The sequence below is a fragment of the Scomber scombrus genome, chromosome 13 (genome assembly GCF_963691925.1).
Source record: "Scomber scombrus chromosome 13, fScoSco1.1, whole genome shotgun sequence".
Lineage (NCBI taxonomy): Eukaryota > Metazoa > Chordata > Actinopteri > Scombriformes > Scombridae > Scomber > Scomber scombrus.
The window spans coordinates 14,968,916-14,996,514 of NC_084982.1; the positions used below are offsets into that span (position 1 = coordinate 14,968,916).

General features: G+C 38.6%; 1 protein-coding gene across 3 annotated transcripts; it reads left to right on the forward strand.

Moving 5' to 3' along the window:
- The first annotated feature begins 1,085 nt into the window (after positions 1–1,085).
- Positions 1,086–27,156, forward strand: LOC133993407 (sodium-driven chloride bicarbonate exchanger-like). Of its 3 annotated transcripts, XM_062432335.1 has the most exons (32): positions 1,086–1,777; positions 2,054–2,208; positions 2,395–2,516; positions 2,727–2,885; positions 3,351–3,412; positions 4,114–4,896; positions 5,561–5,575; positions 8,303–8,370; positions 9,965–10,029; positions 14,387–14,468; positions 16,533–16,682; positions 16,824–16,962; positions 17,478–17,638; positions 17,893–18,078; positions 18,562–18,650; positions 19,938–20,095; positions 20,283–20,370; positions 20,877–21,023; positions 21,115–21,209; positions 22,084–22,258; positions 22,421–22,554; positions 22,846–23,091; positions 23,229–23,334; positions 23,715–23,876; positions 24,123–24,236; positions 24,340–24,501; positions 24,628–24,879; positions 24,998–25,066; positions 25,907–26,080; positions 26,671–26,790; positions 26,883–26,947; positions 27,081–27,156. In XM_062432335.1, the coding sequence occupies exons 1-32, from the start codon at positions 1,086–1,088 to the stop codon at positions 27,154–27,156; spliced, it is 5,271 nt and encodes a 1,756-aa protein (XP_062288319.1). The 3 variants fall into 3 exon arrangements, with proteins under 3 accessions (XP_062288319.1, XP_062288321.1, XP_062288320.1); XM_062432337.1 differs by lacking the exons at positions 1,086–1,777; positions 2,054–2,208; positions 2,395–2,516; ... (3 more) ...; positions 5,561–5,575; positions 9,965–10,029 and adding an exon at positions 11,313–11,326 and having other exon boundaries at positions 8,323–8,383; positions 16,533–16,688; XM_062432336.1 differs by lacking the exons at positions 1,086–1,777; positions 2,054–2,208; positions 2,395–2,516; ... (3 more) ...; positions 5,561–5,575; positions 9,965–10,029 and adding an exon at positions 9,449–9,490 and having other exon boundaries at positions 8,323–8,370.
- The last annotated feature ends 443 nt before the right edge of the window (positions 27,157–27,599 follow it).

Below are 27,599 nucleotides of genomic sequence, written 5' to 3' on the forward strand. Positions count from 1 at the left end.
AAGATCTAATTAAATGATGGAATATTTTCACACATGCAATTTTCTTTTTCCCCTTTGTCAATATACTGAACTGTGAGCTATACTAACAATACACTCAATCCTTTGTTACTTATGTTATTGAGATAAATCACAATTATAAAGTGATAAGTGATGTCCAACCTGCTGGTATCAAATTTGGTCTTAATTTGTGCTTCATTGTTTAGGGATGCATCACTTTTTCAGATCTCATTATTCATCAGTCAAACCTAAAATGAATTTTAATTGGCTTGTGATGATCATTCCTATAATTAATTCTCCAAGACACAAAACATTAAATTCGTTTAAAATCAAATATTTGTTGTTTTGATGATTTGCCCTTACTTTCTGTGAGATGCGTTTGCCACAGCAGCCCTGCTATCAGTGCACTGGTTCATAACTTTAAGGCATCAAATATTTACCAGCTCTGGGACTCATAAACACATCTTCTGTGGGACGCCATGATTTCACGCTATATCACAAACATTTTAAGGCATCAGATGCACTGCCTGTCATGGACTGTCATTTTTGGTGTGTTAATAATATATCTTGGTTTCTTCGGTAGACATACTTTGGCACTCAGCACATAAATAGGTAAATAACGCGGATAAATAGGTAAATAACGCAGCTGACGTTACAGCTGACAGCAGGAATCAATCTTTATAACCACTGTATTTCATTTATTTACTTTTTGTGTGTGTGCTATTATCGTTCATGTAAATTACAAGAAATAGTCTGAGTCCATATAGGTGTCAATCAAATGTGAGTTTATGTGACACTACAAACAAATCACTTTGCTCACATCGCTCCTCAGATTGTCCTAATTAAGAGCGGGCTAATTAAATTACAGCCCTGAGTTAACCAATGATAATACTTGTTTCATTAGCAAAGCAGGGAGAGTGATGGAAAGAAAATCCTTCCTGATTGCAGGATGGTGTCAATTGGTTAATTTGCTGCGTTCGGTGCCTCAAGTCATAGCGAGGCGTTTTCGTGGTGTTAGATTAGGGAAAGACGTGTGCAAAGGCTTGTGATAGCTATAGGTTGAGCTAACAAGGGCTTCCTATTGAGCAATGCAAGTCGAGAATTGCATCTCGCCTGCGAGTAATCTCTCCAAGAAATTTATGAATGTGGGCAGTGGCTTTTCGAGCTCCGATGGATCAGAGCTTTCGTTGCAGGACCATCCTATTATATCTGCAAGTGACAACCTGGAGAGAAGTTCACCTCTGAAAAAAAACTCCAGGGAGATGACGAATCAGTCAGAGGCAGACAATTTTCCCGACTCCAAGGACGCATCAGGGGACGTACAGAGGGGCAAACTCTCTCCTGATCTTCACGGAGTCTCTGACATCCGTCATAATTTCGATGGATCTGCAGGAGAAAGGTGCATCTTTTCTCCATCTACCCAGCCACAGTCTGTCTCAGCAGCTACCAGTGCCATGTTCCCTTATCCGAGTCAGCATGGACCAGCGCACCCGGCTTTTTCTATTGGAAGTCCAAGCCGCTACATGGCCCATCACCCGGTCATAACTAATGGAGCTTACAACAGCCTTCTGACCAACACTTCTCCTCAAGGCTACCCAGCGGCTGGCTACCCGTACGCCCAACAGTATGGACACACTTACCAAGGAGGGGCTTTTTACCAGTTCTCCTCGGCGCAGGCTGGACTGGTTCCGGGAAAAGCGCAGGTGTATCTGTGCAACAGGGCCCTGTGGCTGAAGTTTCACAGACACCAAACAGAGATGATCATCACAAAGCAAGGGCGGTAAGTATTGTGCGCACAGACTTACCTGTCAGACGCCTGTAAAATTAATATATTTACGGCCACATCACTGTGAGGCTTTTGAATCCAAAGTTCGTGTATTAACATCAAATTATTTTCACATAGAAAAGGATAACTGACACAGCATCATGCTCAGTAAATTTCCCAAAAAAGCCAGACGGGAATTTAAACTGAATTTAGGGTGTCTTATTCTTATAGGAGACGCTGCCACTGCATAATATGACGTTCTCTAAATGTGCGTTTCTTTATTTTCAACAGACGAATGTTCCCATTTTTAAGCTTCAACATTTCTGGCCTTGACCCAACTGCTCACTACAATATATTTGTGGATGTTATACTTGCTGATCCAAATCACTGGCGATTTCAAGGAGGCAAGTGGGTTCCATGTGGAAAAGCTGACACAAATGTAATAGGTATTCTAATTTATTGATACATATATTGCACAATTTCATGTTTTGAGTAAAAGTACCTATTGTTTACCACCACAGTATGTGGTTAAAATTCTGATTTAAAAAATGCTGGCAGACTAATTTCTTTAAAATAAAATAAAAAATCATTGTCATTTGTTTAATATTTCTGTTTTTTGCATATGTTTGTAGGAAATAGGGTTTACATGCACCCGGACTCACCAAATACCGGTGCGCACTGGATGCGTCAAGAAATATCATTTGGAAAGCTAAAGCTTACAAACAATAAAGGTGCCTCCAACAACACCGGACAGGTAACATCATATTCAATGTTTAAGTGACAGGTATTTTTTGATAATTTTTGCAACACCTGATAAAATAACAATAATTTAAAAAAAAAATACAATAATATTTTCAGCTTTATTATAACAATTAATAAATGGAGCTGGAACAGTTTTATATCCTGTTTTAATCGTCAGGTTTGAAAGTGAATTTCTGATGTGGGTCTTTAATTGAATCTCCAGATGGTGGTTCTACAGTCTCTCCACAAGTACCAACCCAGGCTCCATGTGGTGGAAGTAAACGAGGATGGGACAGAGGACACCAGCCAACCAGGGAGAGTCCAGACTTTCACCTTCACAGAAACGCAATTCATCGCCGTCACAGCTTATCAGAATACCGATGTAAGAGCGCTCAACATTCACCACAACACTGCGCATTTCCACCCACACGAGTCCATCTCTCATCCGTTTTAATAATTTCCAGGGGACAGAATTTAATGCATTTTAAAAAGAAAATTATTTGACTTTTTAAAAAAAATCTGGAAACATAGCAGAACAGTGCTGATTTTAATAAAGAAGAAAGGTTAAAATTCTGGAAAGAGGCTGATTGGGAATTATTTTACCATTGGCAGAATTCATCTCTCTCTCTCTCTCTCTCTCTCTCTCTCTCTCTCTCTCTCTCTCTCTCTCTCTCTCTCTCTCTCTCTCTTCTCTCTCTCTCCCTCCCTTTCTCTTTTTTTTAAAAGAAAAAATGGACTAATATAAAATACAAAATATATATTTATAACTGAGAATGCTGGATGCTCCTGTGCGCTGATCCCCACATACACGCCTTTGTCAGCTAATCAATGCGTTATTTCCCCACAGATTACGCAACTGAAAATCGACCACAATCCGTTTGCTAAAGGATTTCGAGACAACTATGACACGTAAGACTATTTCCCCCCTTTTTTAAGGATAAAAAAACCAACAACTTTAATTCGATTGTATTCACGTTCATTGTCGCCTATGTATTTTTATTACATGTTGCTGTAATTTACATAAATGAAAGGTCTGATCGAAACTTGCCACCTGTTAAAAATAATGGCTTCCACTTTTATAACTCTGCTGAATCTTTATTATATTTTAATCCAAACTGGAAGCAATATTTTTTTTAAATGAACCAAACATGGGCCTGTTAAAAATGAGCGTTTTCTACTTTTGAATTGCCTGCTATTGGATATTTGACATACAATATTTCTGTCAAAATATTCGTGCCGGTTTAGTCGATAGATGACCATATTTATCTTTCTTTTGAGTTCGCCTTGTCTTGGACTGCAAACATGCGTATTGATGAGTGATTTTAATACTGAACCATAAAATCCAGACATGAAAAGACTGAACTAACAAAGTAGATAACTTTGGCAACGCAGCTTCGCATGATTGAATGTCTTTCTTTGTAAGGCAGTTGCATTATTTCGAAATAACATACTACACTTGAAACCATGCAGTTATCTCCTTTCTAGACAGGCACATTTTATCTTTTAAGAGGTGTGATATATACAGCATACTAAATAATGTATTTGGTGAAAAGGATTCTGGCCGACATTAGTCTCTGAATTGTCTCTGTGTTTGTCTCTCCATCTTTCAGTGTCTACACAGGCTGCGACATCGACCGCCTAACTCCATCACCGGGTGACTCTCCGCGTTCACAGATCGTGCCGGGTGCGAGATATGCCATGCATAGCTCTTTCCTGCAGGACCAATTTGTCAGCACTTATGCCAAATCTCGCTTTCACCCTGGCGTGGGGACTGGTCCTGGCACGGAGCGCAGCGTCCCACTCGGCAACAGCTTGCTATCCCCGCAGCAAACCGAGGAGCCCAGTGTTGCCACCCCCCCGCAGCGATGGTTTGTCACCCCTGCCAACAACCGACTGGACTTTGCTGCCTCGGCATACGACGCCGCTGATTTCGCCGGTAACGCGGCCACCTTGCTGTCCTACGCAGCGGCCGGAGTGAAAGCTCTTCCCCTGCCGACTGCAGGCTGCTCCAACCGGCCTCTTGGCTATTACGCAGACCCGTCAGGCTGGGGAGGACGCACGCCGCCGCAGTACTGTGGCGTAAATAGCAAATCCAGCTCGGTGTTTTCCTGCTGGCCCGCTAACTCTATCGGCGGCAGAGCAGGCACCAACTACCTGGCCGAGGAGGGAGACTCCATCCCGACGGAGAGGTCACCCATCGGCTCTGAGGAGACCAAACCCAAAGACATGACATCAGAGTCGAGCTGGATAGAGACGCCTTCCTCCATTAAGTCCATTGATTCAAGCGATTCTGGTATCTTTGAACAGGCCAAGAGGAGAAGAATTTCACCTTCTGCCACGCCAGTTTCAGAGACAGTATCCCCGTTAAAATCTGAGCTACTGCCCCCGAGAGAGTGTGAGAAAAACTGCACAAAGGACATTGGTTATTACAGTTTCTATCCTCATAGTTAAAACAAAGGAAACATCTATCTATCTATCTATCTATCTATCTATCTATCTATCTATCTATCTATCTATCTATCTATCTATCTATCTATCTATCTATCTATCTATCTATCTATCTATCTATCTATCTATCTATCTATCTATCTATCTATCTATCTATCTATCTCAACAGGTTAATAATAATAAAGGTTAAAAAAAAAGTTGTGACTCTCACCTCCACAGTAAATGGCCAAAGTGTAAATTCTTCCACTACTGACTGACTTCTCAGTTCTTTCATGGGTTGGGCGTTTTGCTTCTTTAAGTCAGAAACACTGTAATTATGAATATAATGTATATAATATTACACATTTGGTGATAGTGATCGGATGTACACAAAATAGATTAAATCCCATTCATAAGTAGTGTTTCTGTTAAGTAGCCTAAACTGTTAGTTAAAAAAAAGATATTGAGGATCTGTACATGAAATGTTCTTGTGTAGCATATACTGGCATAATAATCCCTGTCAGTAAAAAAAAAAACATATATGTATTTTGTACTTTATCAAAACTGTAGGCTACCGAAAGTTTATGACGTTACCGATCACTGCTTCATTCATGATACATGTAGTTGAAGAAGTTGTAAATGTTGGTAATGTAGATTTTGTAGTCTTTTGTTAATTTATATAATTTGATTTATTTCAGCCGGCTATTTTTCATAGCCTGTATACTATGCTGTTGTGAAAATCTCTGTCTCTGCTGTAATGTGATTGAAACATAATAAATGATGTTATCACCAGGACATTTAAGATTTTTTTTTACTTTTACTTACAAAAAAGAGCCGATTTGAATTTCAGTTGTCTTGAAATTGATTTGATTTTTTTTTTTAAATGAAGGCATCATGTGGAACATCTTTAGATAAACACAGAGCTGTTTGATCAATAAGAGAGCTCCAAACAAAAATTAAACAAATGAAGAATATTTTAAACTCACTGTGATTTATTTGAAATCAAGATTAAGCGGAGTCCTCTTTGTCGTCTATCCCTACATATGTGACCGTTTCTTTCAATCGAAGCCTTTGGCCTACAGTGTGTCTGATTGGTCAAGGACATATGGACTCAAAAAACTTAATTGCGGATTTAAAAGTCCATTTAATGATAGTCTTCCTCCATGTGCCAAAAACAGCAAACCCCCCCCACTCAAAAAAAAAGTTAAATTAAGCGTAAAGATAGTGGTCTACTCTGTGAATGGATATGATCGATGTGTTACTTTTATATCTCTCGTAAATGGACCTGACATTATATATAATGCCACAGTAAAAAACAAAACAAACAAACAAAAAAACAAACCCAACATAACAAAAATTGGGGTTACTTTGTCATTTAGTTTGCCTGCTAAGAAGGGTGAAAACTTTCTTTTGGTTTAGTTAAATGCACTTAAAACTGTGGTAAGGTTTCTAAACTACTTCCAGCGGAACTGACCAAAGTGAAGCATTTCCCGTGTGAAAATGTGTGAAGTACCAGCAAAAACAATAAAGATAAACCTCACTTTAAAAAACAAACAAACCTATAATTGATTGCAGATTGTTTAGTTGATTGTTTTTCCTTAATAACTTGATTTAAATTGCGTCATTTGAAAAAAAATAAAATTGAACATGAATATCACATTAATGCTTTAAGAATGTAGGTATGCAATTACAATGACTGAATAATAAACTCAATGTGCACTTAATTGGAATGTCAGTGTGAAGGAAATGCTCGCAGCTGTCAGTGAGAGGTGTGGCTTTAGCTTGTATGCGTGTGTCTGTGTGTGTCTCTCTCTATCTCTCTGTGTGTGTGTGTGTGTGTGTGTGTGTGTGTGTGTGTGAACGCTCCCTCTGACAGTCAATGATAGGCCTTCCCAGTGATAAACAGCAGATGGCGATAACTGAATGCAGGTCCTGTACTCAAACCGCTCTTCAGTATGTGGCCCGGCGCTCTCATGAGGTCAGTCCGCGGGCCAGCCGAGCCTGTGAGAAAACTGAAGCACACGGATGCTTTAAAAATGGCTACTTATTAATAAATTAATTGCTGTTTGGTTTTCTTCTGGATTCAGCTACACATGGATTGAGATTCACACCAGATGGCGATATTATTAAAGGAATCTTTGATGTTAACAGGACTCAAACTGCAGTGCCAAAAATATTCTCAGCAGCAATCCCCATACACAAATGAAAACTACAAATAGGCTGATAAATGCGTTCCCCAATGACAAACAAAAGTTAAAACTACAATACTTTCAGGAAATCAACAAAGAACTCAAAGTCACAACTGAAATACCAGCGTAAAACCTCCCCCTCTATACACTGTACGTATCAGTACTGGTGGCATATAGGTTGAAGTTTAACCTCATTTTTAATTACTTTAATACAACTCAGAGTGGACGCTTTTAACAATAATTTGATAAATCTTCAGAGGGAAATAGGGCAGCGTCTCTGGATGTGTTTGTGTGTTTATTGTCGTGCTCACAGGCATTTAAGCAGGGTGGAAGTGTGCCAAAGTTGTCAGGTGAATTTTTTAGTGCGCTTCCTTCATGCCCCTAAATACTACTACTCAGTGCTCTCAGTGCTCCACCACTAACCATACCAAGCAGCTACAAAAAAGTATCTTAAAATCTTTTTTTAATTATGGGTATTATTCAGTAGTACCTATCAACCAATCCTTGACTGGGATTCACTGTTTTTATGTGGAGAAAGGTGTGTGGCTTGATTCAACTGTTATGCATCAAGAGAGACGGCTTTGCCATTTAGTTCATTTGATGGTTTGGGAGGAGAAGAGCAGACATTTCAGTATCATTCAAGGCAAGACAAGGTCTACAGTGTCACCAGATAGGCAATGAGTGACAAGGTAAAAATATGTAAACATATTTACTAGATCAATGCCCACTTTCTTACCTGGTGCTGGGTGCCTTTTGGTAGTGGAATTTCCATTTAGAATGAGTGAGATGTGAAATGAGCAAAATGTTAGAAAATATTGAAAAGCAAGGTTGGATATTTCTGCTAAAATAGTGCTGGTGGATAAACATGCACATGAATCCGAGTCTTATAAAAAAACCCCACACACAATAGAATAGTTATATAATCTGCAATGAGAATATATATCTTACAAAACATTTAACACGTGACGTGATGCATGATACCTGCTTTTTTCACTAATGCTTTGGTCTTAGAGGCTTAATTTGGGGGCTGGCACGTCCACGTTAACCAGCGCGCATGTTTTTATGAACGCGGAGGACGAACTGCTGACCGACAGTGAATATAAACATGTGACCGCTGTGTGGTCGCTCAGTCATTGCTACACCTGACGGGACTACACACTCTGCTCCATCTCTCTGATACCAGTGAACCGCGTGGACAAGAGGATGGATACGAAAGACCAAGGGGCTCAGATAGAGCCGCTGCTGCCAACGGTAAAGAGCTCTGATCCCTTTGGGACAAATATTTACTTATGTAGATGAATATTTCAGGATGCCTTTTTTTTCGTCCAGACTGTCAAGCTCAATCAGTGTGTGCTATGTGAAGACTAAGGGTATAACTGCAACTGATGGGTTAAGTCGACATCTTTCTGAGTGATGAAATACAGTAGCAACCTGTGGGACTGAAAGCAGTTACAGGTGCAGAGCATACTGACAGAAAATTACTTTGTTTCTCTAACCAAGAGGATTGAAAGTAGGCTATGCCATTTCACAATGTTGACCACTTTAATCAGTTAGTTAGCCAAAATGTTACTTAATATTTTTACATGATGGGAAAGCTACTTTAAAATAAAAAAACTGTGTTTCTCATATGTGATGTCCCATCAGTTTGTGCTAGGCCTATATCATTTTATATTGCAAATCCCTCTTGAGCCAGATGTGCTTTTAAAATAGTAAATTCAGACAGACTTGACCTTGTGCTATCCTAGTATGTGAATACACGGTGGCATAGATTAAGCTTTACATAAAATGCAGCGAATGTGACGTGAGGTTATGCTGCTCTCACACTAAAGCTGCACAAATGCATATTTAGGTGACCAACTCACACAGAAATTTCCTCACAAAGCAACATGTATATTGGAGAAATGATAAAACACTATCCAGATAAAAGGAAATAAAGTCTCTGGGTTCTTTCCCCTCCGGTCTTTGCTGATGATTTTGAAGGAGATTTGTTGTCATTATCCATTTGCTGTTCATTTCAAAACAGATTTTTCCATTAGGCTGAAGGCTTTAGACAGACAGGCTTTTGGCTAAGAGTTTCTTTGCTCTACTTTGAGTGCTGTGTGGCTTTGGTATATGAGGTCACAACCTGACCTTAGAAGTCAGCAAACATTGGAGAAGCCAAAAAAAAAAGAAGCATTTTAGAGTTAATCTTTCATCTGATTTTGAGCAAAAATGTTAAAATGTGAAAATGTTTGATTATTCCTGAACGTGTCAAATTTGATTAAATACTGAAATATACATAAACCTGCTCACCTGTTACAAACTAAAGTGGTGATTTATTGTCTTTCAGGTCCACCCTTCCTTTGGCTCATCAGTTGGGGGTACAAGTTTGGTGAGTTAGATTCCTTGATTATCACAACTTTCATTATGAGGATCAAAGTCAAAATTGAGAATCTGCCAGGGTTAACGTCCATATGAAAATATTTATTTTTGTTGCATTTTCTTGGGTCAAATTCTTTACAGTTTAAGTAGAGGTAAAACAGACTCACTAGTGGAGCCACAGGAACACCCCGTTTGGAGTAACCAAGTTGATTTGATGCACTATGACCAGTTTATCTATTTAGGAAAGAGATGGTACAGTATGAGTCAAGCTCCGTCTTTGATAAGTTGCTGCTCGGCAGCAGTGATGACGTCACCGCTGTAATCTCATGAGCACCATGGTGGCTGTGTCTATAGATGCTCAATCACAAATTACAGCTGTTTAACATGACAGAAGGGCATCAGCGTCTGTCAGGCATGGTGTCAAGCAGGGTAAAGGAGCTGGAACAGAGTGTATTGCAGTCTGACTGACCTGATTACAGAGCAGTAGACACAGAGGGAGAGCTCATGCATTCTGAAAACTTGGAGGCTCCTTGGATCTTCACCTATCTGGTAGGACAAGGCTTGATGCCTTTATTGATGCAAAGGACATATTGAAATTGTTTTGTGTTTAACAGAGAGCAAGATGCATATGTTTACATAGAACTGAATTTAGGACATTCTGTAGATAGAGACCCTTCTCTCTAAGCGTCAACAATTAGTGTAAAAGCCTGATGAAGTGCAAAAGTAAAAAAGAGCTTTACCCTGATGACAACTACTGATCCATCTTGTGATTTGCAGATATCAAATCTGCCAAAATTAGGTCTCAAAGTGGTCAGACACAAAAAAATAAAATCAATTTAGTACTAATCTGTCCTCTTACAGGATGTTCTTGAAGTTTACAGGAGAAAATTTTAAGGATTATAGTGCAATTTGCGCAACATAAAAGCTGATGCAGTTAACGATATTTCTGCCACTGATGGCTCCAAAATTGTCACGGCCATCTGTAGGGATCAGATCCAAGTGTGTGCCACATCCTATCATATCACTTCAGCTGTGTGGTGTGACAGTCAAACAGTTACTTTGCCTCAAAGTCTTCTTCTGGGCCTATTCTGCTTTATGTTACGTTTTGAAACATCCTAGCATCCATTTGTCAAGTCAATCCCTTTCAACAGCTCACGCACAAAACGGCAGTTCTATTTTTTTATTTTTTTTTACAGAACCATCAAGGAGCTGCTTCAAGTAGACCTGTTTCAAGATTGCTTCACTGATTTTGGTCCACCTATTAATTTGTAGTTAAGGCATTGGACAGTAATAGTTTTTAGAAATGCCACCATTGAATATAACACAGTGCATATTTAGTATGAGCTAATGTGGGTTGTGTTTTAGTATCACATACAGGCAGTTTAATCTGAGCAGGGAGTTGATCCATGCACTGCGTATTTGTAGACAGATTATCAACATCAGCCCTGTGGCCTAGCCAGCCCATGTGGCACTGCAGCTGTGAACAGCAGTACCCTTCATTATCATAATGCCTTGATGGCCAACTGGTGGTCAATATCGCTCAGGGAAAAGCTGATATCAAGCAAGCTTTTAGGATAAAACAACCTAATAAATGCTTGACTCAGTTTGGCTGCGTTTAGGAACAGCCAGTATTTGTGAATTTGTAAAAGCAGATGTGTGTTACTGTTTCTACTCCAGGGTTTGCTGCTTGTAAGTCAACACCACTGGTGAACTAATCAACACAGAAGGGTGCCCAGCTCAGAAAATCATGAATATTGGCAGTGTTCATTAGTCACATATATTTCACAGATTGTTCAACAGACATTGTAGCCCATCTCTGAATGAGGGCTTACAATCGAATGGTGGTGTTTCTTGAATTTAAACAAATTGTATATAGATGTTTCTATTTATAAAGGTATCAGTGAATTGCCACATATTAAAAAATATTTAAATATATATATTTAAAAAGGATGCATTCTGTTTTTAACCATGCTAGTGAGCGCCCTGCTCTGTTGGTCATCCCATAGCATTCAGTCAGCTAGTCCAACACTTTGGCATATACGTATTACAAAAATTGGACACCTGACTGAAAATAGTATGCAGTCCAATAAGAATTGCTCAGCTGGTGCATACGCCACAAACGTTTTTTTTCTTCCAGGTTTGCTTTCATGTTGTGTGGAGCCACTGAATATGTGCAGTGGTGTTTCCCTCACTGGCCCTGCCTGCAGGTTCCCACTTGACCCATATACTTTAAATTATAATGATCACTAATTTTTTTTAATCGATTTCTCTGCTTGAGGAAGGTTTGACAAATATAAAACCTGAATTGATCTAATATTCATTATAGAAAAAGTCACAATTTACCTTGTTTGCAGTCTGAAGTTGTCCTGTCAACAGTTTCAACAGTTTCACAGACTTATATTTTACAGTGGTTGTCTATGGGGAAAATGCTTTTTGAGCAGCAGGGGTATTTCTTACTACAATGCTATGAGTGACCACTGGGAAAAATTGGTTGCAAGGCTGAGTGGCAGAGCTTTATCCAGCTCTTAAAAAAATCCAGACAAATGGACAACTGGATTTCCTTGACTATTTGTACAGGAATTCAAGAGTCATAAAGGACTGCCATTAGCTATATTAGAATGAAGACTCTACGCATGCCAACCTACTAATGTTGGCATGCTAATATGCTGCTTTTTGATGTCAGCATGTTACAAACTCCATACAGCAGTATTAATACAATGCAAATGCTACCATTAACATGAGCTGTGCATGATATAGCCTGACTATAGCTGAGACTGATGAGTTCAGCCAAATATGACTGAATATGTCTGAGAGTAGTCGAAAATGGTCACTGTACACAAATCTGTTTGACACCACCACAAACATAACAACTAGCTCTTATATAAAGTGTTTCATATACCAAGCTAGAGCCAGACATTTTTTTAGATCTAGTGAGGATCAGAACAGAGCTGAAAAAAAGGATCCATGAATAAAACATTGCATTAGATTACTTTTATAAAAGCTGCAAGTGTTACCAGCCTCCTGGACAGAAGTTGGGTTAGGCTAGTAGAAAAACCCTATCAAACAAGTAAATACACAAACATTTTTACATTTGCAAAGCATTACCACATTTCTCATAGTATACAAAACTCATGCCTTGTTCACTTTACAGCTAGGTGTTAGAGTTTTTCAAATGAAGAGCATTTCCACAACCAAACATTTAAATGATTTTGCTCTGTCGGCATTTTCCCGTACTTCCGGTTTGACGAAAGAGTGTTGGAAAAACCTGCCCATTGAAATAAAAGCCTGCATCACATTGATGTAAAAAAATTAGTGAATGAGAAAAGTATTTTAATTATTTCCTCACATAAAACCAAAATTTGATCAGAGGTAAATATTGCAACGTGACTGTGATTTCAATGGATCATTTATAAATAACTTAGATATTTTCCTAATGTCTTCACAGGTTCACCTTAAATGTTTTGGCTTTTTCCACTCTGCACCATAAAGACACACATTTCACTAGTGGTAGGCTAAGTGGGCCATTGGTTTTCCTCCTATAGACTGCAGGAATACAGTAGTGTGGATTATTGTCACCTCACTTCACAGAAGCTTCTGTCCCCACTCTTGGCTGTCTGGTGTTGTCATTAGTATGCCCATTCACTGTTTGAAGATAGACAATTTATCTGTGAATGTTTGTGTTGAGTCATAATAGTCAAGTGTTGGTGTTCAGCCTCAGAAAACATCTGTGTAATGTTGCAAAGCTGCAATATAATGATTGACAAATAGTTTTTTATAATAAAGGTAAAAGCAGGTGAGTTTTTATCCTAGAATGTAACATGTCTTTGTGAGTATTTCTAATTCCCTCTTCCCACCTCGTCCCTCTTATCTTCTTTCTCAAGTGTTACATAAGCAGACCAGCATTAACATCACAGAGTATTGGTTTTCTCAGTGATCTGACTCTAATCAACTAGATTCATGTGCGCTGAGCCACCTCCTGCTATGACAATGACTGCCTCTCCTGCTGCGTTTCACAAGTAAAGCTGTCAAAAAAAAAAAGGCACTGGAAGTGGTTATCTGCCTATTAACCTCTGTCACATGTTGAAAGGATGTGGAGGACTTATGAGGGTGGCATCAGCTTGGTGGTGCCATAGAACAGGAAGCTCAAACAGCCTCAATGACATTTTCAGCGGTCATCTCTTGTAATCTGACAAAAGCTCTGCACTGAGGATTATGTTCTTTTTGCAATGCTTGCTGTCTGTCACTTCAGTTTTTGAATGTCTGTGTCATCTATTAAAATAAGATGGAAAATGTGATTTGGATAACCTCTATACAGCACCCTGCTAATGTGCATGTTGCAATGACAGGTTAACAGAATATTACGGCAATCATAATGAAACAGTGTAATTTCATTTGCATTATAGCCCGACAAATTGTTTTGTCTCTCTCCACCAATTAAGGACAAAGGTGGGTGTTAGTAAAATATGGACAAATCAAAATTAATTGAAAAAAAAAACTGCTTGTTATGAAGAATGCCAATTTATTTGTTTCAAGTGTCTTGAACAGAAGGAAAACTTTAATTGTTGGAAGGTAATTTAGTGTTCCCAAAAGCTTTCTTTTGGGGGGTAGGATGTAACTCTTTCCTCTTCTAGATGGCATGTGCAATTAGTTTCTGTGGCAACTGTGCTATTCAGTTGGATAATGTGTTTGTTCATAATGTCCTCGACTGCTAGGGAACACCAAGTCAACAAACATTTTATTTCATGTAATGTTCAGGATACTACAGAAGTATACTGGAAGATATGTTATTCATGTTCCAATTTCATATGTGTTGTTGGTAAGATATTATATAACTGAGCTCCTCAGTAATGTTTATAATGTTATAAGACTGAATATGTGCAACTGTTTTTATCTATGTGTTCAACAGAGGAATGATGATGAGGCCGTGGTGGACAGAGGAGGAACACGGTGCCAACAGAGAGCTGACTTGGACGACGAAGATCTTGAAGGTACCTGGACGGACATGCAATGCATCTGGAATACAAAAAGCCTCAAGGAGCGAAATACTGCAGCTGAGTCCGCCCACCCTGCCCTCAACACTGCTGCTTTTCTCTTGACAGATATTTCATAGTTAAAAGATAAGAGCAGAGTGGGAGGTAGAAGCTGTGGGTGAGCTGAGTTTGGATTGGCAATTTCATAATCACTGAAAACGTGGTAAAGCACAACAAAGATACAATCAGTATGAGACACTTTGGTCAGCTAAATGCCAGAAGTTTTCTTTTTCTGTAGCTACAGACAAAGATAACGAAACACAGATTTTCAGTGAATTTAAAAGGCTTCATCTTTTTATTTTCAAGTAGTCATAGGCTGTAATAAAAAACAAGCCTTTTGTGTCACTTATAGCTTTATGGGAATCGCAAGCCATAGTATGCTCAGTTATGGCACATGGCCATAATGCAGTTAGCCTATATCTACAGAATGACACTGCAAGTGTGGGTAGGCTACTGTGAATATCATGCTTGGTTATTGTGTGTGTGTGCTAATCATGTTTCACCAGTGAGTTTGGAAACAGGATTATCCTCAGGATATTAGGACTACACTTTAACTGAAAACATATTTGACATGTAAAAGCTTTCAAGGGCTCTACACAATGGTTATCAGGTTCATCGTTGGGCTCCTCTTTGTGATTTCTTTCCAGATGCCGATAGCAAAAAAACAGCAACAAATAAAAAGAAGAAGAAAAAAAGCAAAATTAGATCTTGATGCTACAGAAAACATTGGGATGCTCTTGGGACATCAGAACAAAAGATCATGCTGTGTATAGCATTTCCTAAAAGATTATTGAATTCAAATTGAATTTAATAAACATTAAAAAAAAAAAGTTCAGCAGGTGTTAATAATGAACAGAGCAGAAAAACAGGCTATTTCCTGTTATAAAAGTTATAATTGTAGAAAAATCCTGTCCGTGAACATTTACAAATGTCCTTATATCTGCTTAATTATAACATTTGAAATGCTTGTATACTACTTTTAAATGCCAAATAGGGGCACTTAAACTAAGTGTTATCATTAATTACCAATCCAATCATTATGACTCATTCTGTAGAGCACTCTCTATACAGTATTGTCTGAATCTTCATGCCATACTCTAGAGAGATGAGTGGGCTGATACACTCTGCCTCATACCTGCACAAAAACAAACATGAAAATATATATAAATACTGTAGTATATTATACAGTATACACTATACTTTCATGGTAGGTATTTAAAATTGAGTTGATCAGATATGCTGCTTTTATACTTCCATTAATAATTAAGGTCATTTGCCACTGCTGATCAAAAATACTAGGTTTTTTTTTAACATTCACAACTGATATAAAATGAAGACACATTACATAATAGTCATACAATGGACCCTAAATATAACATAGACATGAGGGCTTTTCCATCAAGATGGCACAGTGGATTATTGTGCCTGGTCGTACATGTGTACATGCATGTGGATTTTTATTTTAGAAAACACTTGCCAATATTTAATATCTTATCACCAAATCTTTAAAATTAGATATTTCTTTTTGAGCCTTTTACCCTCAAGAGGTATCTTATCCCACTTTGAGTTTTCCCAGGACCAGAACCCACTTCACAAACTATAGTGGCACAGTGATTTGGATAATAGTTCATTGTACAGCCAGAACAGGTGGTATTTATGTTGCATCATATATAGCAGCAGAATTATATTATTGCATATTGACTATTTGAGCAATGCACATCACAGTAAACATGCCCTGGATGTAGCAGAAATTCATGGGAAAATATATAAAGCTTAATGGAGTAACACAAAGTAGTAGTGCTTAACCATGATCAGTGAAATCATTGTGATTATCTGTAAAGCTTCTGAAAGTAAACATGCGCGCGCACACACACACACACACACACACAGACACACACACACACACACACACACACACACACACACACACACACACACACACACACACACACACACACACACACACACACACACACACTGCAGATGATCCTCCTCTAACCTCTGTGTGCAATGTATTTCCAGGTCACAGGACTCTCTACATTGGGGTCCATGTCCCCTTGGGCAGTACGAGACATCGCAGTCATCGCAGGCATTCACGTCACCATACAGTCAAACACAAGCGGAGGGGCAGAGAGCGGACCTTGATGGAGGATAGAGATTCTCCCGTTTATGGTACTGGCCACAATCCTTACTTGCTTATATTTTAGTGTGCAAACACAATAGTTGTACCTTTTTTCACTGTGTCTTACTAACTTAAGACTTGATATGACCATTTCAGTTTAGATCACTCATTTTAATTCTTTGTGTATCCAGACACTCCCTCCCAGAGAGTGCAGTTCCTGCTGGGGACAGAGGATGATGACGAGGAGCATATTCCTCATGACCTCTTCACAGAGATGGATGAAATCTGTGTGAGGGAGGGAGAGGATTCTGAGTGGAGGGAAAGCGCCAGGTATTGTAGACTATCATGTTATTAACATGGCAAATACACACAGTTACGACATACATGTCATTACTGAGAGCTTTGATTGAATGAACCGGTCATACTGGTCATCCCACTTATACTGATGAGAGATGTACAGTAGCTGTGTGTTACTGCTTCTACATTAAGTAATTGCAATTCAATGTTGTAATGGCTGTGGCATTAATTTATTACTTTCTTTCTATGGTAATTGTTAGTGTTAATCAAGATGCAGAATAAACTGTATTATATTATGACTTTACAATATAACGGTATTATGTTACCATGGTAAATCAGACATATTTTATTTACAGTGATATCCTGATAAGATGGAATAAGGAAGTAGAGAAAATGAGTAAAACTGAGAGAGAAAAAGAGATTCTAGAGCTATATGAGGGAAGAGAGGAACTAAGATAAATGAGCTTTGGAAATGCAGCTAGAGTGGATGGCAGGCCAGTTTGCCATCTGCTGGCCTCTCCTAACTCCAACTCTAACTCCTGTTACAGGTGGCTGAAGTTTGAGGAGGATGTTGAGGACGGAGGAGAGCGATGGAGTAAACCCTATGTAGCCACTCTATCTCTACATAGCCTGTTTGAGCTGCGCAGCTGTATTATCAACGGCAGTGTGCTGCTTGACATGAGGGCTAATACCATTGAAGAGATTGCAGGTAACTCTTGCGCTGGTGCCAAGTCCAAAAGTTGTTTAGTCTACTAAAGGCCCCTGAACTCAGAAAAGGATGTCTTGGTTACCATTAACACATTTGGAAGGTTCCTTACTTGATAAGTTGACTCTCATTTTACCTTTGAGGGAAGCTTTTGTCTGAACTTCTCACTTTTGCACTAAATTTAAGCCACACAAGACAAACGCTTCAGCTGGAACCCTGAAACATTAATGCAAACAGCTCATCTGCGTCTTTTGTAGGAATGGTGCTGGACCACCAGGAGTTGTACGCACCATTGGGGGATGAGCTCAGAAAGAAAGTACGTGAAACACTGCTGAAGAAGCATCATCACCAGACGCATAAGAAACTGGCTAACCGCCTGCCAATTGTACGGTCCATTGCTGACATGGGTCGACGGTCATCTGAAAACCACCTGGACAAGAATGGTGAGGAAACCAGAGGGCTGCGATAATATAGTCTTTCATAATGGATTCTTAACATGGGAGTTGAAAGATACATCTGATGGGTCATGAGATGAAGATAGCAAAGCGGAAAAACATATTTCTAGTTTTAAAGTCTGCACATAAATCATTCCACACAGTGAAGCTCAAACAGGATTTTACCTATTAAAGTCGGTTACTGGTTTGGATAAATTTGTCGTTGTGCAGGAAGCTGCACAATGTTTGATGTTAGTTGGGCCTGAAAACTACAAGTTTCAAAAGAAAAAAGTTACAGTTAATGGACAGGGATGGGCTTATCAGACCTAGCTCTGTAGCCCACTTCTCATCTCTGCTAGCAGCTCTGACAGTAGATCTGCTTCTGGTCAGCCAAGTAAGCATTTGATGGTGTTATCAGTTGTTGAAATTAAAGTCACTTTTGTTCCAAGATCTTTGCAACTAATTTCTCACTCCATTGTCTGGATTGTTCAGGTCAGATGTCATCGTCCCAGCCTCAGTTAGCTGGTCATGATGGGAAAGGAGACAGCAACAGAGAGAACAGTGCTGTGGACTTTAGTAAGGTAAGTGCAGTTGCACTACAATGCATACTGTTTCTCAAGATATGGGCTTAATGTCAGAATACATTTTGATTACCATGATGTCTGTGAACAATGGGACTGATCACATTTTGATCAGAGTGAGAATTACAGTGTGGATCTGTCAGGATACGGCAAACTTTGATTAGTATGTTATATTTAATGAATATGAGCAGAATTGTGTTTTTTCAACTATGAACAGGAGGTCCTTGTTGGTATTCACAATGGAAAGGTAATCTACTAAGGGATTAGGATTATAACCATGTTAAGTATGATAAAAGTCATAAACCCTAGATGATAACCCTGTGACAAATGCACACAGCAAAGAAAAAATAAAATTGTTAAAGCCTTTTGCGTAATGTATATGGTTTTGACTTTTCATGTGCTTTGTCCTGTTCACTGAAACAATTACAAAATGTGCTTTGCTTACATTGAATGCAGCTTTGGAACTGCTGAACTGAATGTACCAAATCATTAACAGTAGCTTTTTAACTTAAATATAGAACTTCTCTTACAAGTTATACATTTCAGGGCAATGATCCAACTAGAATTTTACCTCTACAGCAGCTGCAGATTATTATCTACTTGATGCACAAAGCATAATAATCAATATTACTTGTACTTACTTAGTAATCAGCAGTGTTTATGTAAGTCACGACCCATCAGTGTATCAAAAAATCTTTTGGATAGTTCTGAACAGCCACTTTGGAGCTGTGTGAACCCTATGACAGAATAAACAACACCCCAGTCAAAACTTGTCAACTTCACATAATTATTGCTGAAGAATCAACACCTTTAATATTCCAAAATTGGTTGCACAATGCATTTCCAATACACCAAAGACTAGAAAGCAGTTCTAAGTTTCTTATTTAGGGTCGGCTTTTATATACTTCTAGGCATCATAAATGTATACAACAATAGATAACTCCATCCTTATGAAGTATTATGTAATGAATCCAGCTAACATCTACATTTGAATAATCTTTTGTAATATATTATTGTAGCACATCTATGTTACATCTGCTGAGATATAAAGCCTAGATAGATGGACTATATTTAGACCAGAATCCAGTCAAACCGTTTTATTGGGGGCTTAATGTGAGGATAAATTGTAAAAATTATTAATTATTTGTAGAATGCACTTATTATTATTTTATAATTTTTCTTGTCAAAGCATGCTCTCAGTCAAAGCCGCTTAGATGATAAGCTAGCCAGAAAGGGTGTCAAGACCTTTTATATGATACTCTAAAGACCTCTTTTTGCCCTTTTCAGACAGACATGCATTTCATGAAGAAGATCCCGATAGGAGCAGAGACGTGTAATGTCTTAGTGGGAGAGGTGGAACTTCTGGACAAGCCAGTGGTGGCGTTTGTCCGCCTTTCACCGGCGGTCCTGCTCAGTGGGATGGCTGAGGTCCCCATTGCCACCAGGTCATAATAGGTTGATTCAACTACACCCACTCAATCCCTTCTATAAATATCTCTTATTAAACCTTCTAAGCCCAATCTAACCTTTACAGTAAATGTGCAGCTGTGTTGGTTGTGATTTAGGTTTGATTTGTCAATGTATGTTAAAAGTAGATTTAAAAAAAAATCTTTTATCTGTTTTTGCCTTTAGGTTTCTGTTTATTCTCTTGGGGCCCTTGGGTAGAGCGCCCCAGTATCATGAGATTGGAAGGTCTATTGCCACACTTATGACAGATGAGGTAAGGATTAGCTAAAAAGCACATTTATTACCATGCCAACAACTTGTAGATTTTATTAATTCCTTAATGTTTGGGGAAAAGAGGCTGGAATAGTTTGAATGTCAACCAGATGCCGTATTTAGATTTTCTGCAAGCAGTTTGCATAGATTTCACAGGCCAGCAGAACTTAACAATTTCCTAAAGTGATGGAACATTTCTCAGCATGAAACACAGCTCAGAGCTTTTATGACAAGCTTTTGGCGATTAGTCAGCCCTCCTGTCCTCCTTTTTGTCCAGGATTTAGGCTGCCATCCATCATCATAGAGGAAAAGATGGGCTTTGACAAAGTCCAAACTCACTGTTAGAAATTCTTTGGAATGAGTAGATTTGATGAAACTGGATATTTTACAGGGGAGAACAGTGAGCTAGTGGGTTTTGTTTCATAGTGAGGTCTAGATTTTAATATCCTAGCCTTGGTTCTGTCTGTGCATAGTTTTTTTTCAGCTATAAATCTTCTGTACTTCCAGGTTTTCCATGATGTTGCTTATAAAGCTAAAGACCGTAATGATCTGATCGCTGGGATTGATGAATTCCTCGATCAAGTGACAGTCCTGCCTCCAGGAGAATGGGACCCATCCATACGGATAGAGCCACCAAAAAATGTACCTTCTCAGGTGAGTTAGGTTGTTAGTTACCTGCTTTTCTCCTTCTTTGGATTTCGGACATGAAAAATAATCTATCTTCTGTGCATTGTTTGTTAAACAGGAGGGGAGAAAGAAAAGTAACAATGCATTAGGAGAGGGTGATGAGGAAGAAGAACCTGGTGGTCACGGGGGTCCAGAACTGCAGCGCACTGGAAAGTGAGTGAATCACAGATGTCATGTGGTGTGTACATTTTAAACACAAGTAGAATATGTGAAGTCTACACAAACATATTTTTAAAAAGTCTTTAGGGTGCCCCATATGTAGCTCTCGAGCTTAGAGTGCAGTGTTGTGGCAGTACAGCAGAGACCAGAATATTCTCACCATAGAATTTAAAGATTTACACAATACAATGCATTCTTTTTGTTCTATTTGCTGTTTATTTGTTGGACAGGGCTTTTTGAAAAAGTAAATGGAACTTAAAGTACAGTTGTTGATAGATAAAGATATTTGTTGATCTGCTTCTGAGACTGCATCATGATTTAAATGACTGACATTTGGGTTTTTGGTGCTCAGATGTGTTTTGTAGTTGTTCATAATAATTGGTCTTATGTCTCTTCCAGAAAATATTGTCTGGCTGGCTCCTACTCAGAATACTCATTTGTCAATAGTCTTTATTTATTAAAGGTTTTCTAAAATGTACAGATTAAAATAATAAAGCCATTATACTCCAAAACACCACTTTTCTACAAAATGTTCATTGTAATGCTGACTATCTATTTCTGGGTAAAGTTGGTGTGTAGTTTGCAGTCAAAGTGGTTTCCATAGAAACAATACATCTTCGGGATCTCTATTTGTAGCTAGACTTTTATATCACAGGGACATAGCACAGTAAGCTTTAAACCATACTCAAGAGTTGAACATTGGGAAGAAAGCAGTAGAAGGAACACAAAATCTTATACACCTTTCAAAAATAGGCATGTCAAACTGAAATCTATTCATTTTAACTTAATGTATATTGTTGATTTTCTTTTATGTTTTAAAATGAAAATTTGACTTGTGTATAACTGACAGTTACCTTTGTATTTTTAGGTGGTTTGGTGGTCTCTTTCTAGACATCAAGCGCAAAGCACCTCACTACCTGTCCGACTACTATGACGCTTTCAGTTTGCAGTGTGTGGCCTCTTTCCTATTCCTCTACTGTGCCTGCATGTCCCCAGTCATCACCTTTGGAGGACTTCTGGGCGAGGCAACAGAAGGACGCATAGTAAAACACCTGCTATTTATTATAGATGTTCAAAACTTACTGCCAAGATTAACTGTGCATTGCAGTAGAATTTGGTATATTAAACCAGCAGTTCTGTTTTGCTCCATAGTTTTAAGGCAACGTTCTGTCAATCATTTCCTGCTCCACTTTTCCATTTTCCAGAGTGCAATTGAGTCACTGTTTGGAGCCTCACTGACCGGAATAGCCTACTCCTTGTTTGCAGGGCAGCCTCTTACCATTCTGGGCAGCACAGGGCCAGTGCTGGTCTTTGAAAAGATATTGTTCAAATTCTGCAAGTATGTTTTATTTTATCACATACCCAATCACCTGAAATGCATTTCATCTATACATTGCATAATTTTGTGATTTGTCTGATATTTTATCGGCTTGCTCTAGGATAAATTCTGTTGATATGAATGTACCATCTCTCAAACATCTTGACTCCTATAGACCTATAAATCATCTGATAATATAGACAAATGGATTGCATTTCATTCTGATAATCTTCCTCCAAATCACCATATTACTAACAGTAAATATTCTTATGTATGATGTGGTTTTATCTTTTCCCCCCTGTCTCCACACAGAGAGTATGACTTGTCCTATCTGTCACTGAGAGCCTGTATCGGTCTGTGGACAGCTTTCCTATGTATACTGCTGGTGGCCACAGATGCTAGCTCCCTTGTTTGTTACATCACACGCTTCACAGAGGAAGCCTTCGCCTCGCTCATCTGCATCATCTTCATCTACGAGGCCTTGGAGAAACTTATCCATTTAGGAGACCACTATCCCTTTAACAAGAACAACAACCTGGAGAAACTCTCCTTGTACTCGTATGTGGACACTAATTCCCACAAAATATATTGTTTAAAATAATGAAAAAAAGACTAAATCTGTTTCTTGGAGGTACTGTAAATCCCTGACAGATGAGGGATTATTTAGTCACCCAGATGTTCATGTGCTTCCGCAGATGTTCATGCGTTGAACCTTCTGACCCGACCAATGGCACCCTAAAGTATTGGGAGACCAACAACATCACTGCTTCGGAAATCTACTGGGAAGCCCTGGAGGTCAAGGTACTACTAAAAGTATCAACAAAAAAAATAAAAAATAGAATAAATATGAAACAAAAGCAAAACCAGATCTCTCAGTCATAGAGATTTTAAATGCATACATCAGCAGGAATTATCGAGTTACACAAAGTACATTTAGGTTGTCTACCTTTAAGTGGCATGCTCTCCCAGATGGGGAGCAGAGACAGCAGAGATTAAGGCCATGTGGGCTGGATTATATTGGATTACTCATTGCAAATCACTATAAAAGCACATTTTTGTACTCTCTTAAGTTTTTTGTGCCGGATGCTCATAAACCCGTTTTTTGTAGTGTGTTGATGCGGATGTATTGCTAATCATATGATAAACATGAATGACTCTGTCCTCTATCTATATCTTTGCAGGACTGTATTGAAAAGCAAGGGGAGTTTGTGGGCAGCGCCTGCAGCCCTCATGGACCATACGTTCCCGATGTTCTCTTCTGGTGTGTCATTCTCTTCTTTTGTACTGTGCTCCTGTCTGCCTTCCTCAAGGAGTTCAAGTTCAGCAATTACTTTCCCACAAAGGTATTGTGCATCATTCATTATCACAACAGTATGCATTATGATCCAAACTGAAGACAAAACTACAACCTCTGTTTAACCAAGCTTTGGTTATATAGGATGGTGCAGTGATACACTCTAGTGGTGTCATACTGCTACTGCATGGAGAAAATTGCAAAATGACAGGGTCATGTTTAGTACTAAATAAGATTGAAACAGTTTTTTTTGAGGGCATTTGAAATAATTTTGATAAGTTTGCCTCTTCATTAGGTGAGGTCCATCATCAGTGACTTTGCTGTTTTCTTCGCCATCTTCATCATGGTTTCGATCGACTATGCCTTAGGGGTCCCCTCTCCAAAACTAAAGGTTCCAAGTGTATTTAAGGTGAGACAAGACCACAAAATAAACTGTTCAACAGTTTTTCCAGTAACATCATCATTTTTCATGCACTAATTATGTCTAACCAGTGATAATAATTTCTTATCAGCCAACCAGAGATGACAGAGGTTGGTTCGTTAACCCGCTAGGGCCCAACCCCTGGTGGACGGCAGTCATAACAGTGGTTCCAGCTCTGCTTTGCACCATCCTCATCTTCATGGACCAGCAGATTACAGCTGTTATCATCAACAGAAAGGAACACAAACTAAAGGTGCTTTTTTTTTAGCAGAGGACTGATGTAGCATCTTGGAGATGTGCTGAGTATTTGAACTCAGCATGCCTGAGTGCATGAAAATTGTTAAACTGCAGCTTAATTTACTGGCGTTTTCCCTTTCAGAAAGGCTGTGGGTACCACCTGGATCTGTTCATGGTGGGAATTATGCTTGGTGTGTGCTCTCTGATGGGCTTGCCATGGTTTGTAGCAGCTACTGTCCTCTCCATCACCCACGTCAACAGCCTGAAGCTCGAGTCAGAGTGCTCTGCTCCTGGGGAGCAGCCCAAGTTCCTCGGCATCAGAGAGCAACGGTTTACTGGCCTCATGATCTTCACCCTCATGGGCTCCTCTGTCTTCATGACATCTACACTTAGGGTAAGTGTCTGTCTTTTTGTCTATTTGGATTCTTGTGCATTAAGTCTGTTTAAATATAGCAATTACTGACATACAGTATATAATGGCCTTACTGAGTAATGTTTTTCTTGTCCGTCAGTTAATTCCTATGCCTGTGTTGTACGGCGTATTCCTTTATATGGGAGCATCTTCTCTCAGAGGCATACAGGTAAGCTGACTATATGTTATACAACTTCTTTTGCTCTCTACATGTGGAACCACAACGATGCAATGCTTTCCTGATAAAACATTTGATATGACTGACTCTGTAATTGTATGTAGTTTTAGTAAAATAAATAATTTAGCTCATGTTGAAAGTTAATTGCAGATTTATCTTTCAGATTTTTTATTAGGCTTTATGGTCATATCAGGCAGGAAAACAGTGGTCTGCACTTTTAAAATGAAAAATGCGATTATCACACACTTGAGGCCCTGTGGAGAAGTTGCATTATAAAATATGAAACTTTTTTCAGATTATCTGCTGAAATCAGACAGAGAGCTGATCAGTGGTTTTAAGTTTCAATTCATAAGACCCTTCCACCAGATAATCTGTGATTCTCACCAAGCCATGATAGGGGATCGCCTCCATATTGTCTGGCTGCCCAGATAAGGTGTTAATTGGCCTCTAGTGTGTTCCCACCATTCTCAGAACACCTGACTGTTATTTAATTGCCCTGTTTTCTTTTTGTTTTCTTCACTTTGAAGTACTTTCTATTTTAGGTAATAGAAGCATGTTTAAAAGTATGACATGTATTATTATTATCTTTATAAATAAAAGCCTGTTACTGCACATTTGTCTATATATATATATATATATATATATATATATATATATATATATATATATATATATATATATATATATATATATATTGTAGGAAATCAATGAGTTCAAAGATGCGAAAACCTGCAGAGTTTGACGTGCTTTGTCACAACTATGAGCCCTTTTATACAGCAAATTATGCAAAAAATGATAATTGAAGCATTGTGTATCCTTCATCCTCTGCAGTTCTTTGACCGTCTTACACTGTTCGGTATGCCAACCAAGCACCAGCCAGACTTCATCTACCTGCGACATGTACCTCTGAGGAAGGTGCACCTCTTCACCATCATCCAGCTCAGTTGTTTGATTCTTCTCTGGGTTATCAAGACCTCCAAGGCTGCCATCGTCTTTCCCATGATGGTGTGTAAACAGTCCAAATATTCTATCTGCAGGTCTATTAGACAGACATCTAATAGTCTAGAAGTATTAGGCTTATTTAGTAGTATTAAGCTAGACTATTAATAGTCTAGAAGTATTAGTATTTGGGTGAGGGTGAGAGTATTTGTTTTCACAATTTTTCTTAAAGTTTTCTTTGACACAATAAGCTATTTTGCAGGTTTGTGTTCATGACTGAACCTACAGTACCACAAATGTTTGGTACTGTTAATTATCTCCTGTTGGTTTGAAATCTGCTGCTTTTCAGATGTTGTTTTATATTTTCCCCAAATGGTATGTGAAACACATGAAAAATATATCTATCATAACTTGAATTTCAAGTTCTTTACACGTTGTAAACAAATGTGTCATACTCAAACAAAAAATTAGCACAATAAATCTGATTTGACCCTCATTTTAACCTCCATACTCCACTACTCAGCACTGCAAATTGTTGCTGTTTCCACTAATACTTGCTTCTCATTCATTTAATTTCACCTGCCTCCTCCACACATCTTCCCCCTTTATTAGCACACTGAAGTGGTATGAATTCATATGTTTTTTCAATGCCACAGGTGTTGGCTTTGGTGTTTATCAGAAAGCTAATGGACTGCATCTTCTCCAAGAGAGAGATGAGCTGGCTGGATGACCTTATGCCAGAGAGCAAGAAGAAGAAGCTTGAGGATGCTGAGGAGGTGCTGTACCTGTTCACCACAACATGCATGTCAATTTCAATGTATTTTATGATTTTTTTTAATACATGTATTTAATCTTATTATTCCTTCAGGAGGAAGAACAGAGTATACTGGCAGAAGATGACGGAGCAGTGCAAGTGCCATTAGAAGGGTTCAAGTAAGTTACATTATGATTGCAACGTTTTAAGTAATGTCACCTGTAGTTTCTAAATGTAATTTCATGTAAAGAATACATGAATTGTTGCAGAAAGATGAAATGGTAAATTGTTATATGCCTTCTCTTTCCACAGAGGACTACCCATCATAAATATCACAGATGAAATGTCAAAAGGTTCTTTTGGAAATACGTGGAATGCCAACAGCTAAGACACTTGAGAAAGAATTGAGACCTCAAAACATTATGGTAACACTTTTAGCTTCATTGAATATACTGTTACTCTTATAGTTAGGTAGCTGATGTAATGGTTACTCATATGTCGGGTTTTAAATAAACACAGCAGTAAAAATAGTCAGCTCAAGCACTACCAGCATTTCATTTCATTTCATTTCATATCATACTGTATACATTCAGTGTTTTCAATAATAATATAATGTGAGGTGCACTATGTGGTTATTAACTGGTATTAAAAAGACAAAGTGACAGTTAATTGGAGCACAACATAAATGTAAAATAATGTAAAATTCACATGCTGCCTGCTTTATAAAAATGTCTTAAAGAAAGTTTCTTGTTTCTGTGTGTGTCTTGTTTCTTAATAAAACAAGAAACACACAATCCCGGCATTATTCCAAAAAGAAATACAACACACTAG

Excerpts from the sequence above, each read along its gene's own strand:
- LOC133993407 (XM_062432335.1), top strand. The coding sequence starts at position 1,086 with ATGCAAGTCGAGAATTGCATCTCGCCTGCGAGTAATCTCTCCAAGAAA. Across the intron at positions 2,886-3,350 it reads CAGCTTATCAGAATACCGAT|ATTACGCAACTGAAAATCGA; the intron begins GTAAGAGCGCTC and ends ATTTCCCCACAG. Across the intron at positions 14,469-16,532 it reads GGACGACGAAGATCTTGAAG|GTCACAGGACTCTCTACATT; the intron begins GTACCTGGACGG and ends ATGTATTTCCAG.